The sequence below is a fragment of the Sturnus vulgaris genome, chromosome 5, assembly GCF_052056855.1.
Source record: "Sturnus vulgaris isolate bStuVul1 chromosome 5, bStuVul1.hap1, whole genome shotgun sequence".
NCBI lineage: Eukaryota > Metazoa > Chordata > Aves > Passeriformes > Sturnidae > Sturnus > Sturnus vulgaris.
In genome coordinates, this window is record NC_142247.1 from 72494685 (window position 1) to 72509910 (window position 15226).

Consider the following 15226-nt stretch of genomic DNA (forward strand, 5'->3'; position numbering starts at 1 on the left):
GGACCCCAGATGTGCCACAGCTCCGGCAGCTGGAGTGAAATTCAATCCCCACATCAGGACCTAATTTATGACCAACCTGTTGGGAAGGGGCAGGGAAATCAGGGATACACAGGGAGCTGGGGAAAGCCGTGTGTTGACAGAGCTCAGCACAAGCCCTTGCACAAACACACACGGGAGGATCCCCCCACTCCCACCAGGGAATTCCTGCACGTGGAATTGTTGCATCTGAAAATAGCTGAACCCCAAGAGCACCCAGCTTTGAACTCGGGGTTCAGCTGCCTGGGCAGCATCAGGATGGAATCAAAGGGTGGCTGTGCTCAGGGCAGGCTCCTTGCAAGTGGCAGCTCATCCTGGAGAGCTGAGGGAAGAGCAGAGCAGGGATGGGGACAGGAGACTGATGTGCCCTCAGAGAAGTCGTGCTGCAGTCAGCAGCAGAGCCACGAACAGATCAAGGCTTCCTGCTCTGCCACGATGTCACACTGAGGTTTTTCTGGCCACCCCTCATGCTCTGCACATCACCCCCAACCCAAGCTGCCCTTTCCCATCCACTCCTCCTGCAGAATTTGCTCCTCTCCACCCTCACCCCTTCCAGGGTCTGCCTGCTCCACTCACTTGTGCTCTCTGGATTGCAAGTTCCTGGGTGTCAGGGCCTCCTGCAACTGGAATCATGCACCTGAAAGTATCTTGATTTCATCTTTGCATGCCTAAATACTTCCTCACTTCTTTAATCCACTCTGCTAGCTCGGGTCTCCAAATCACATGGAAGTCCATTGGGCATTCCAAAATATCCTCAAGTCACACAAAGCATCCCATGGTGCTGGTGCAGCAAAACTCACCTGTGACTGCCAGGTGTGTGATCCCGAGGAGATCCCAGCCTGCTCAGCCACTCCTAACTCCCTGAGCTCACTGCAGATGCCATAAATCATGCAGGTTTTCTTTCCCTTTTAAGCAAGACTAAACGTTTATCCTTCAGCTTTATCAGTTTAGGGAGAGTTGGTGACAGCATCAAAAGGAATCCATGGATTAGGGGGTGCTGATGTGCCAGGTCTGTTCCAGCCTCTTTTTTTGCCCCCTAAACCACCTGAGCTGAAGTTGCAGCCCCTTCTCTCAAGCCACCTCCAGGTGCCTGGCCCAAGTAAGAGCCACCTTCACAGAGAAGTTTGGATTCCACCTGCAGTAGAATGAAGAAAATATGAAGAACCAAAAGAAACGGCCCCATCTGAACATGTTAATCAAATTTCCAGCAGGAAAAACCTGCATGAAATAACTCTGCACTGAGCTTTTCTATAATCATAATGTTGGAGCACCTCACAACCACGAACTGCTGATGAGACCCTCATCAAAGTAGAGAAACACCATTACTGTCACTTACAGCCAGGGAACAGAGAAATAAGGGATGTTCACATCTGAACAAGTTGTCTTCAGCTCCCCTTAGCTCTAATGGGGAGAAAAAGAACCTTTTTGGACATAACTCACCTGCCCTGCTTTAGGGCAGCTTCATTCCCTTGCAGAATGAGAAGAGTTGTGTGCTAAAAGGTCTGAATTCTCTCCCTGGAGTGGGAAGGGAGTTGGCAGAACTTCCTGGGAATGGAGATTTCCCCATTTAATGAGATGAAACCCCACTCTCCAAAAGCTAGGTCCATAAAAGTCAGCAGCAAAGCAGGAAGTGAATTGAGGCTCTTATATTTTAGTCTGATCAAGCTGGAAATGGACATCAAAGGTGAACAGAGTCAAAAGGTGACCCCAGGAGTAACAAAATTGTGGGGGCTTGAAGGAAGCTCCTTGTGGGTGAAGAACAGAGAGGATGGAGGAGGGAAAACTGGAAGACCCTAAAAAGCAAGTTAAAAGGACATTCAGGCAAGGTGATTAGTGGAAGAAAGGGGAGAGATGACAGGATAAAACACTGCAGATGTGAGGATGATCCAGAAGGAGCACACACTCACTGTCCCAGTGAATATATTTGCAAAGAACCTTGCTAAGACACCATCCCCACTCTAGACACTGTAAAAGAGTCCTGCCCCAAACATCATCTTCCAACTCCCCTTCTTCATGTTAATAACTGCGGGATAAACAGAGAGAACAAGAGACAAGTCTGAGATCATCCAGAGATCACACAGAGAGCAGATCCCACCCACAGCCTGAAACCCTGAGAGTGAACTTCTGGGGAATTTGACTCCAATTCCAAATTTTGCAGCTTATTTTTTATTTCAAAAATAGAGAAGTAGATTTGGGAACTGGTTGAAAAGGCTGACCTGGAGGGAGGAGCTGCAAGGTGGCCACCAGCACCTTTCCATCAGGAGAGTAAAAACAACAAAAAGCAAGAGCTCAGCTCTGTGAGCAATTAAAGAGCAGTTAATGAAATCACCTGCCACAGAGAATTGACAAAACATAGAAAATAAGTCACTTCAGAGCCTGCCAGAGCATCCCTGGCATGGACAAGGGGATATATTTAGTGCCAGTGATCTCATCTTTCCTAGCAGGGAGGAGAAGGGCAGCACTTCCATGGCAATGTCAGGGGCAGCTTGGAGAGGGAAGAGCCTGAGATTTCCTTAACAGGGAAGGAAGCAGCACAGAGGCTACACCACAGGGGAGGGGCTGCAAAATGAACAAGGTGAAAACCCCAGGAGGAAAAAAAAAAAAAAAAAAACAAACCAAAAACACAGGATATCAATATTGGTTAATAAAAAATAGAATCAGTGTAGTGACTTTGGGGGTATTCAGCTCCTGGTGTCTGGGACTGCTCAGGGCTTTTCTGGCAGGGTTGAGCTCAGATTCCCCCTTGCCAGGTACCCTGGGGTTCAAACTAGAGATTAATCCCTTTTTAAGAGAAGGGCATAAAACACCTTGGTGAACAGCCCTGCACCTGCACTTCCACCCATTGTGCTGACAATTTGTTAAGGCAGAGCATTGGAATGTTAATTACAACAGATCTTCCAATCTCCTGCCCTCCATCTCTGCTTTACTGCACTGCCAGTCCCCCAAGAAGAAACAGATCCCTCTAAAAAAATGAGAGGTTGGCTTAAATCATGAATTAACAATCAATGCTCAGCTTTTGCTTGTTATTATCGTTACTATCAGTGTCAGGGTTCATTTAGGACTGTATTTATTTTATATTTACCTGCATCCCCTCAGCCTCAGCAGCCCCCTCCCCTCAAAACAAGAATATCCCAGTCATGTACCCCAAAGCCATATTTTACATCTCTAAATGAACAGATGTAATACACTAGGGCAGTCCTGCACTGCTCACCATCTTAAAATATATTCTTTTCCTGCTATATTATGATAATTTATTTCACTACTGGGGCTCCCAGGTGAGTTCAATCCTCCAGCTTCCAAGCAGACAAAAATGCTAACCCGGCAGAAGAAGTTTAACAAAGAGACTAAAGGCAGCAGTCTCCTAAGATCTCCCACCTCTCCACATATTGCAGACTAAGACAGACGTGCAAGGAAAACAGAGACATACAAATTTGGAAACATTTTCTTCCCCCCCACCCTCCATTAATAGAAAAATTACCTAAAAATTCAGAATTTAGGTGGGATTTTGGGAATTAATTTGCATCATTACAGGGGGAGAAAGGGCTTGAAAGCATCAAAAGATTTTGACTTTCCATCTCACGGTAGCAATATCTGTGAGAAGAGAATTAATTAAACAAAAAAAATCAAGAAGGAGGGGAAGGGAGGGGAGGAGGTCAAATAACCATAAGTGGTTGTTTTATAGACCATACAGCTTTCACAGCTTGTTTGGTGTTTTGAAAAAGAGAGGAGGGAGAAGCAATCAGTTTTGATTTGGCACGGGGCTGTGTTTGGGTTGGGTTTATTTATTTCTTGTAAAATTTCACTCCGTTCTGTAAGAAAACAACAAAATGAGTTATTCTCGTTGTAAGATTCACTCCAACCTAACAGGATGCCAGGGCCCCATCACTTCCCAAAACACAGGTGCAGGAGAAGTGTCCTTGTCACTTAAGTTCTCTCTGTCTTCAACACCTTCCCTTACACCCCAAGGAGATCAATTCATGGCACACAAAACCCAAGAGAAACCCACAGAAACTTGTGAGCAGTGGGGGGAAAAAGATCAAAGTGCCTGTGCTGTGTGAAACCACATCCACCCCAGCAGATGTCACAAGCCATAAACTCCCCCTGATAACCCAGCCCTGATCAGCCACATGACAAACACAGGGAGATTTGCACAGTGCCAGTCGTGGTGTTTAATTAGATTTCATCAGGAGGAGTCCTGAAAAATTCATCTGATGAGGTCTCTGCCAGTCTCGGGGATAACCTTTTTCCTCTGACATCACTGGAGTTTATTGCCAGCTTCAGCTAAATATTAAAAATCACAGTAAGCCAAAGGGGTGACTCCAGAGCTCCTCCAGGGGGATGTCAGCAGGGTGGGATGCCAGCACAGCTGGCAGGAGGAGCAGAGGTTTGCACTGCCAGGGTGCCACAGATGGAGTGTGCTGGGATCCTCTGCCAATGCAGCACACCAGCTGGGAAAACAACCCTCAGCAAAGCTTCCCAAATCCACCCGAACCCCCCAGGAGTCGCTGCTTTGTTTTCCAAAGTGACCCAGCTCTGTGAATCACCAGCAGGACACGTTCAGCACGACAGAACGTAACTAGAGCTGAAACCCACAGAGGACTGGCTCCCAAATCTCCTCCCCAGATTTGGCCTCTCATGGCACCCCCTGGGCTCCCAAACCACCTCTCTTTAGAGCCTTGGAGTGTTCCACTGGATTCCAGCACACTGCCAGGCTCGCTGCTCCAAGGGAGATCCCAGCTTGGTGCCTACTGGAGGAGCAGCTCTTAGGGGTGATGTTCCATGGGATTGAGGGACATCTCCACAAATACAGTCCTGCCATCCCTAGTCAACTACAGACACCAGCCCATCTGGCAGACCTATTTTTGGGAGGGTTTTTAAATTCAAATGTCACTCCAACTCTTTATAATTCAATGCCTCTTTTAGTTTAGAGGAAGAAAGACCATCCTTGGTGCCACAGTGACATTGGCCAGGATGAGGAAATCTGAGCAATGAGAGTCAAATCATGGAAAAAAGTCATTGACATCAACCTAGATTTGACAACACAAGGTTACAGTCAAATCTGTAGATTTAGCTGCTGCTGTCACAGCCAGGAAGATTCTTTTGGGTCACCCTGGGCACAACATCCCAGGGGGATTTGTAAAATCTCATCTTTGATTAACTGCCCTGGTCTAGCCTTCAGTCCATATTTCTACACCCCTCACCCAGCAATCAAAGGTTTTCTAATTCCAAAGAGGGCCAGGAACCTGCAGCTCTTCCATATGGTTTCATTTAGGAGAGGTGAGAGGCCACTGCCAGGGTTTGGGAGGTTAAAGAGAAAAAAAAAAAAAAAAAAGAACCCAAATCAAAACAAAAAGACAAGTGTCAGAACAAGCAGGAACAGATCCCTGAGTCCCAGACAGCAAAACATCTTCACTCCCACAGACACCAGATGGGCTGGGGCCCACAAAAACCAGCACAGCTCCTCACACACGAATCCAAACCCAGCAATCCATCAAAGCTTGAGCACCTTCCAGCCAGGCTGCCACCACAGGACGGGACATGACAGAGCCAGAGAGTCACTACACCCAAATGAAAGAAGCATGAGAAGGGCTCAAGATGTTAAAAGGGGGATTTTATTCCTGCTTTTATTTCTCAAGCCCCACCAGCAGCATTCACGACTCCTGGATATGCTGGTAAAGTTCCCTCACAGGGGTTCACAACCTCTGCCACACATCAGGACATGGGGTTTGTGCAGAGAGAGCTTCAAACCATCCCCATCCCAACTGTGCTCATCCTAACCAAGGGAGGCACCTTCCTTTTTACCTTCTAATTAAAAGCTGGCTCATCAATCAAGCCTCTGGTTCCTACACTTCGTTGTCATTTGAGGGAAAAAGCTCTTTTTCCAAGGCTCCCTCCTGCAAGCTGTGGTCCCAGCTCCAGCAACACAAGTAATTACACTACTTTTGTTTGTTATGAACTCGCCCTGCCTTTGCCAGGCCAGGAGTTGGACTCTGATCAGTGCCACAAATGCCTAATTATGGGTCACAAACCAAACAAAGCCTCCCCCAGCTTCAACATCAGCGGTGAGGAGGAGAAAATTGCTGTTAAATAAGCATTCTCCTGTATTTCCTCAGGGGGATCCCACAGCTGGTTTCAAATTAGAGGGTTCCTAGAGGTGGGCTGGGGGAGCTGCTTAAGGCAAATTGTTTCATGGTGCAATAGTCAGAGAACAAAACCTCTATGGCATGTGTTTACTTAAGAGATCTTTTTGCATTCATGCACATATTTGCACAGAATACATTTCCAGATTATGCATCTGTGACAGTTCTGTTTTCAGCCCCTCCAGCCCTACTCTGCTGTCTCTGCACAGCAGTGATTCCCTGGGAGATGAGCTAAAGGTGTCAGCCCAGACTGCAGCAAGTTCTGCAGGAAATAGCCCAGCTGAAACTCAGCAAAGCCAGGGTCAATGTAAAGAGTGGGGACACAAAACTTCTGTGCAGAGCATTCCCCATGGGCACAATGGCATCCTGTAAATAAAGAGCTTGAGAGAATCACAGAACATCCTTAGCTGGAATGGAGCCACAAGGATTGTCCAGTCCACTCCTGGCCCTGCTCAAGACACCCTAAAATCCCACTCTGTGCATCCCTGGGAGCATTGTCCAAATGCTCGTGGAGCTCTGGCAGCCTTGGGGCTGTGACCATCCCCTGGTGAGCCACCAACCTCTGGGGGAAGAGCCTTTCCCTCATCTCCAGCCTGACCCTCCCCTGACACAGCTCCAGATGTTCCCTGGGCTCAGAGAGAACAGATCAGTCTGTGCCCCTCAGGAGGAAGCTGCAGACTCCTCCTCTCCAGGCTGAACAAACCAAATTACCTCAGACACTCCTCAAATGGCTTTTCCCCATCTTCACTGCCCTCCTTTGGCTTTATAATTATCTTTCTTATATTGTGGCATCCAAAATTGCAAACAGGGCTTTGAGTGAGAGCAAGGCAGGACAATCCCCTCCCTCAACCAGGCAAAGCTGTGCCTGATGCCCTCCAGGACAACATTCCCAAATTCCACTTGCCATGGAGCAGGAAACTGAACCTGGATCTCACTGCCAGGGTTCACATCCCAGTCCCTGTGCTCTGCCCATCCCTTCCTAAGGACAGGAGCTGCCAAACTGGGGTGTCTGCATTGCCCCTGTCAGCAGCTGAGGCAGAGATCAGCCATCTGGGCAAGGGGAGAGGGAGGAGGTGAGACACTGAGGAGCTGATTTTGGGCACAGATCTGGCAGCAGGGTGGTGAGGGGGACGGAGTGGAGGATGGTGAAAGGAAGAGATGGATGCACAGAGCCTTATCAGGGGCTTGCTCCTTGGTAACACATGGAGCTTAATCAAATATGCAAATGATCTAGGGACACGGGAAACAGAGGAATAAACCCAGACACCACGCATGAAAACAAGTGAGTGGGGAGAAGGTTTCCTCTTTTGGATAAAATTATTTCAAAAGATGAAATTAAAGCAAAACTAATTAGGAGAACCACACTTAAGAAGGGTCAGCAGGCAAGAGGCATTCAGATCAAAGAGGCACTTCAAGGGCTCCCTGAAAAGTCATTATCCCACTCAAAAAGGAAGGGGACAGAGAGGAGGAAGGCATCACAAGAGCCTTTTTGGCTGGGCATCCCATCCGGCCATCCAATGGAGTGTATGGAGAGCTAAACATCCTCCCTTTGTCACCCTGGAGAGCAGAAGGAGCAGGTGAAGACCAAAGCTGATCACCTGATGTTCCAGCCACAGCATTTCTCCCAGAACAAAGGGACAAAGAGAAGCAAATGGACCAGAGGGACATGGGAATTATTTGCTTTTCCTTGTATCCCATCCCTTCATGATTTCCATCAGCATCACAGCCATGCCAGGCTCCCCAGCCTAACACATGCAGAAATCACCTGCCACCACAACAGGGCAGGTGACAACAGCAGCACAGCCAGCTGTCCCCTGGGAGGCTGCAGGACCCATGGATTCCAGCAAGGGACAGGCAGCAGGACACTGTCACCTCCCTCCCCATGTCTGGTTTTGTCACTAACATCCCCCTGCCTGCACAACACACACCCCCAGCCCTCTGTGGGGAAATCCAGCTCTGCAAGGCTGTCAAATGCAGGCTGCATTTAGAGGAAGGCTTTGAAGAGATGAAGGCACAACCTGCTGCCTTCCCCACTGCAGTGCTGCTGGCTGGAGCCTGCTCTTTCTCCTGGAGCTGGGAGTAAAACCACACAGAGCAGCACTGCTGGTGTGGAGTTTGGAGGGATTAGACAGTTATTTGCAAATCTCACTGCATGATCACAAGATTCCATCTCTGACAAGACTCTGAGTCACAGCTAAAACAGAATATCCAAAAAAAAAAAAAAAAAAAAAAAAAAAAAAAAAAGAGCAGCACTCAACACATGTAGGAAAAGCACCCAGAGAAAGCACAGCTCAGCCAAACCCTGCACACCAGCACAAAGATTGCTGAGTAGTCAGAAAGCAGAGAGGGGTACTTGAAGGAGAGATGTGGAAAATTAATTGCTCTCTGCCAAAAAAGCAGGCTCCAGTTCTTCCCAGGAACAGCAGCCTTCATGTCACGGGAAAATAAAAAAAAAGGGAGTTTTCCTACTGCAGTTATACACTGCAACAAGCTGCAGTGTGAGACATGGACAAGTTGTAGCTAAAAGTCCCAGAGCAATGGGAATGAGGGAAATGAGGGGTGGGAGAGGGAAAGCAGCCACCTGCAGTGATGGAACCCTTAGTGGGGATCTCAAAATGCTGCACCAGCCGAGCAGCAGAGCCTGGGCAGGGCCCCTCTGATGGGGGTTTGGGGCAGAGGATGGATCACAGGGTAACCCAGGCTGGAAGGGACCTCACAGGGTCTCCAACCCAACCTCCTGTTCAAAGCAGGTTCTGCTGTGAGGTCAGACCAGGCTGTTCTGTCCCTTCTGGCCTTGAAATTCTCCAAGAATGGGAGCTGCTTCTTCAAGGTGCTCATGGACACAAAGCTTTTCCTTATATCCAATTGGAGCTCTTTGATGCTAACTTACACCTGCTGTTCCACACCCTCTCCTCACTCACAGACATGAGGAGCCTGTCTCCAACTCCCCAATAACCTCCCTGCTGGCATGAGAATGCTGTTACCTGCTCCCTCCACGTTTTCTCATCTCCAGCCTGAATAAGCTCATTTCTCTCATCCCCTCCTCTCAGGGCAGGTTCTCCAGCTCCTGGCCAGACTCCTGACTCTTTCCTGAACTCCTTCTGGTTGTTTATCTCAACAAAGTTTTTGCTCTGAGTAGCCTAAAACTGGGTGCAGGATCTGGATATGGCCTGGCAATAGAGCCCAAGGTGATCACCTTCCCTCCAGCTACTGGCAGCACCCGTTTGCCTATCCTGCATCTTGGATTTCACCCATGGGAACAGAATCCATTCATTTTTCAGTGATGTTTTAGGACTTTTTGATCACTAGACCGTGATTATTACATGACAAGGAGAAATTGTGCTACTGCCCAATATCCACATCGATTCCCACCACCCCTTTCACCCAACATGAAAACCAAGCGCTGAGTCCACCACAGCTATCAAAACCACAGCTTTGAGTGTTTCATGCAGAAAAATTCACTAATTTCCAGACCTCTAAGCTGGCAATAACCTCTCAAAGAGGGGCTGCACATCAAGGTAGGACACAGACAATGGCAAACATCAGATTCTGACAGGAGCCAGCCTTGCTCCATCACAATTCAGTGAAGCACCCAGACTCCTGCTGGCTGAGCAAGCTGTGAGGAGAGGCCAGGGTGAACCAGCTCCTCTTGCAGAAAACATCTTCCCAGCAGGAGCCAGAGCCTCTCCAGTGTGATTTCAGAGCAGTCAAGTCCACCTGCCAAACAGTTGGGGGAAAAAAAAAATAAAATTCAAAAGAAGCCCAAGTCTTTCAAGCCAGTAGAGGGAAGGAGAAGGGAGCTGAGTTTCCCTGCTGGCATTCACACAGAGCTGTCAGCTGCAGAATTCCCTCCAGGGAGTATCAAAACCGAGCAGGGCTCCTTGTTTTGAGTGTATTCAGAAACCCCCTGGCCTGGAGCAGCAGTGGGGATCTCTGGCTGTGCCTGCAGTTAGCACCAGACTGACATTCCACGCCTGGCAATCCCAGCACCAGCACCTCAGCTCCAGCTCCTTGGCTGGGAGGCAAATCCCAAGCCCCTGGCTGGAACTGGGACACCAATTCCATGGGCAGGGACACCTTCCACTCCACCAGGTTTGCCCCAACCTGACCTTGGACAATTCCATTCTCAACTTAGCACTTCCCCAACACCACTGTGAGAGGGGCCAAAATGAGAACTGCAAATCCCAGATCTCAGGTTTTAAATTCTCCCTGTGCTGCTTTGTCTCTGGATCCAAGAAAAGCAGGGTCCCAAAGGTTCAGGGTTATCCAGAGGATGGATAACCCATGGAACTGGGCAATACTGAGGATGTTCTCCTAAACAGAGTTGATCCCTGGTGGGAAGTGCTGGCCAGATTTCAGAGCTGTCTGATCTGAATGAAAACCTTCACCCCACACGATATTGCACATCCAAAAAACCCCTTCAAAGACCACAAACTGATGGGATTTGATGAAAAATGAAATACAGCCCACAGAGTGAGAGTGTTGGATTTTAAGCTAGAGTTCTCTCTCTGCAAGGAATTCAGCATAGAAAAGGCTTTGAGCAAAATATTTGGATGGAATAAAAAGAAACCAAAAAATTTCTTACAGGGAAGTTTCAAACGAATGAAATTTTCTACTACTCCATTATCAAATAAGCATTTCAAAATAGACCAGAGCTTTTTTTTTTTTTTTTTTTTGTGAGAAATGCAATTCCTGAGGCTGCTCCCAGGCTCAACTCTCCCATTACACCTGCACCTACACACAGAATAATTGCAGGTAAGTTGTATTCCTCTGACTGGAAATGATCTGCACAGAAGCAATGACCCATAAATTAAACGCCTGGGGAAAGAATACAAGGAATATGGAATACTGCTATGCTCCTTTAGTGATGCCAGGTTCTAGTGGCACCAGGGGGAAAAAAAAAAAAAAAAAATCAAAACAAGCACATGGGTACATCCCTGCTTTTCTCCTGTCACTGGAGCGAAGAGCAGAGCAGGAAATGAGAGAGTGAGCAAAGGAAAAATAAAAAGCCAGAGAATTTTGGCACCTGTTTGTTTTACAGCAAAGTGGTTTGTAGGGAGAACATCCCCAGGAATAGCTCCTGTGCTGTTTGCAGGGAGACAAACCAGACATTTGTTAAACTCAAGTGAGAATATTTTTTTTTTGCATCTCCTGAAAAAAAATAACTAGAAACTCCCAGGGTTGCCAACTGCATTTCAGCCACGGGTTTTGCCTGAAGCAGTCCCCAGGGTACAGAGGGTTTGCAGCCAAGGAAGCCCATCAGGATCCCTGGATGACACTAAAACTGTGGGAAAGTGGCACAGACACATGGGAGCACCATGGGACAGCCAGCACAGGAGGAAATCACAGACACTGGGTTCTAACCAAAGCACAGCAAGATTAAATATTTCTCATTAAACAATGCCACAAGTGCTCAGGAGCTGGATTTCCACCCCACCTGATCTGTTAAGCTGTTTGAGATGATCACACACCTCACAGCACTTAATGAATTTATTTTCTCCAGCACTCTTTGAGCAAGGAAAATATTCCCTGCCATTTGCAAGAGAGAAAATCTCACATGGAGACACACCAGAAGTTCCTGACAGAGCAAAAAACTGAACCTACTCCTCTCTGGACCACCTTCCTCCATCCTCAAGAAGCCACCAACCCCCATTAAACCTTTAATCCAAGGGCAGTGGTTTCTCTGTGTTAGATATGGACAAGAGAAATTTTTCCTTTTCCGTCACTTTTCATTTTTATCCTGTTTATTTCTTCATTCTGCCAGGCTGCACTGTGGACAAGGCAGCAGAATATTTCTCCAGCACATTATTCTGTGCTTTCCTGATGGACTGCACACGGAGCTTTGTGAATGAGCAGGGGTTGCAAAATGGATTTTGCCTGGGGCAGTGAAATAGCTGGGGCCAACCGTGTCATTCGGTTTCACTCACACTTTCCCTACCCTATCTCTATCTTGTTTTTTTCCTTTTCTTTCTCTCTTTGTTGTCTTGGTTACATGGGCAGATTCCTGATACTCTGCTAGTATTCATTTTAATGATATGTTCCTGTAAAGCACAATATTTTCCTTCAGCTGTGTGTGGCACTGGATAAATTCCTTTGACACATGTGACATTTGTATATCAACTAGCAGATATTGCTTTATGACTGTGGGTATTTTGCAGAGCATTCATGGATCACATAAATCAAAATCTGATACACAGTCTGCCACTTTCATACATAAAAAAAAAAAAAGCACACGGAGAGGAAAATACTGAAACTGCAGGAAAAAAAAAGCAGCAAAGTTTCTCCAAAGCCATCTTGTAATGACTTGCAGCGAGTCTTCCAAGCACAGAATAAATCCTACTGTCTTGGGGAAAATCTCAGAACTCCTCTTTCATGCCATCCAAAATATTCCACTGCAGCTTGACCGAGGAGCTGCACTGCACCAGGAGAAGCAGCAGAGTGTGACACGCCTGCTAGGACCCAACAGCACCAAAAAAAAAAAAAAAACCAAAAAAACAAAAAAAACCACCCAGATCCTGGGATTTGTCCAGCAGATACATCTAATCCTACAAGGCTTACTCCAATTCCCCACTGTTTTTGAACAGAAAACAAATTTCATGCTAAAATCACGGGTTATGCTGGAGCTGCAATCCCAACGCAGCATTTTCCTTGCAGCACCTGATTGATGAGCCATGGTGGAAAACAAAACATCAAAAGGCTCATGGCAGGGGTCAGGGAGCACCAAGGGAAAAATCCCGAGTGCCAAACCACCCAGAGGAGGTGACAGGTTGCTGTCCCAAGGTCAGACACCCTCTGGAGCACTGAAGGGGGACAATGTGAGGAGGAGAGCCAGGGATTGCAGAAGTCACAGCAAGGATTGGGTTGAACCTACAGGACCCTAAAGGTTTCCAGGACTCTGGGTCAGCTGGTCCAAAACAATCACACGTGGTTAGGGGAGCCCCATTTTGCTTTGTGTTCTGCTTCTTTGAGGGAAATTTATTCACCTGAGCAAATCTCAGCCCAAGGCTCCAGCCCTGCTCCAACTCACCCAATGTGGGAACTGCCACAAGCAGAATATTCAGCACATTAGGAAAAAAACCCTCAATTTTATTCCCTTTCTCAAATTGCATCAGCCACTTCAGCTCTCCTCTCCTCATTCTTTACCCTATAAGGCTGTCCCTGCTCCCTACCACACTCCATAAAGCACAGAAAGCTTTCTCTCCTATTTTCCCCTATTAAAAAGGAATCAGATCTTGGATTCTGCAATGCGACCTGAAAGGCAAAGACAGAGCTGTGGCTGAGTTTTCTTCTCCTGAAGCCAAAGAAAACCCCAATCAAAAGCTTGTGAGTGCAGGGAGAGCAGTCATTAAGTCTTGAGGTCTTTTCAAGATTTACCATTCAGATCTCAGCTACCCCATTTCCCTCTCTCCAAGACACTGACTGGAGAACTGAACAGATTATTATGATATCACACATGACAGGGAAGCAAAACCTAATTAGCCAGGGTAGAAGATTATTTTTATTATGACTGTTTAAAAAAAAACCAATTTGGCTCCTTTTTCACATGCCTGAATAAAGAAATAAAACTACCATATTTTCTTTTCAAAAGCACGAGCAGCCTTTCCTCTGTTTCAAACAAAGCCAGAGACATTTTCCAGTGGGCAGGATCCCATTCCTCCCTCAGCATGGGGGAAATGCCATCTGAATTTACAACCCAGATCTGCTTTTCAGATGTGAAGAAACAGGTAGAGGAATAAAACCAGAGATTCCAGACTATCCCTAAGCATCCATGAACAAACAACTCCCTTCACTCCCCATGAGCCACAGTGGGTCACCTTTTCACAGCACTTTATTTGCCCCAACTTGGAAGTTTTTACTTGCAAAAGGGATTTAAAGGGGAAACAACATCCTAAAACATCTCAAGATAAAACATCTCAAGGCTCTGCCCAACCTCCCTTGCCAGCTTCTCCCCCATCTCATTACCATGGCAAAGCCACGTCCCCTTGCACAGGCAATGTTTTACCACACTCCTGGGCTGAACATTCAGACCAACATTGTCACACAGGGGCTGAAACAGAGGCAGTGCCCATCATTAGCTCCCTTCCAACAACTCTTCATGCCTTGGGAAAACCACAAGTAGAGAATCCCACCTTTTCAGCCCCTGAGTGCTTCACCAGGCAAACCTTGGGCACATTTGCAGGGAGAATACCCAGAGAGGAACATTGACACACTCTTGATGGTGTTTGTGTGGCATCAGCCACAAACATAAAGCTCATTATGGCTGAGGACACAGCCTTGCTTTGATGCAAACCCTCTTCCTCCAGCACAAACCCCCAGCCTGACGTCAACGGGGAGGCCACTAATCCCATGCTGGGCTCATGATGAAATCACAGCCTGGTCACACTGCTCTGAAAAAAGATCTCCAGAGCATGAATCCTGTTTCCCAAACTTCAGCCCCAGTCAGTTTTTCTCCAGCATGCACAGACACCCCCATGATCAATGACTCAATTAGTGATGGTCTGAGCACAGAAAATTCTGTTGGATGCAAATCACATCACGTCCATCTGCGGCTGGGGCTGTGGTTTGACTTCTGAAGCATTAATTTCCTGATGAAAAACCATTTGGAAGAAGGATTTTATCCTTTCTCAGATCATCTCTGTCCCCTGAGGGTGAAACACAGCTTTTTTGCCAACCAAACCATTTCTTATCCTCACAGTAGGAGCACCTTAGGACAAGGACTGCGCTCACGCTCGATGCAACACTTAAAATCACCATAAAAATATGAAAATCTGAATTAGAGGACCACGTAGGCCTTACCTTCTTGAGCTTCCCACTCTTGGTGCCCACAAAAGCCAGGGAGTGGTTCTTGTAGACATAGGCAATCACTGAGGTCATCCTGTCCCCATCCTCAGTGAAAATGGGGAGCCCTCTCACCATGGATGATACTCCCAAGGGGGCATTCATATCCAGGCCACAGAAATTGTCATCAATTGTTAACAGCTGCAAAGGAAGAAAGAAGAAAACAGCTGAAGTCACCGATTTTTTTAGCCATTTGGGAAGTAGCCCTCCAT

The 15226-nt window shown here is 47.1% G+C and overlaps 1 protein-coding gene across 4 annotated transcripts in view; it reads right to left on the reverse strand.

Annotated features, from left to right (window-relative positions):
• PLXNA4 (plexin A4) overlaps positions 1-15226 on the reverse strand; it is a 429648-nt gene that overhangs the window by 368118 nt on the left and 46304 nt on the right. For all 4 annotated transcript variants that reach the window (XM_088165989.1, XM_088165988.1, XM_014882536.2 and 1 more), the window contains exon 3: positions 14973-15155. In XM_088165989.1, coding sequence (XP_088022115.1) covers positions 14973-15155 — 183 coding nt within the window. The remainder of the gene's footprint in view (positions 1-14972; positions 15156-15226) is intronic.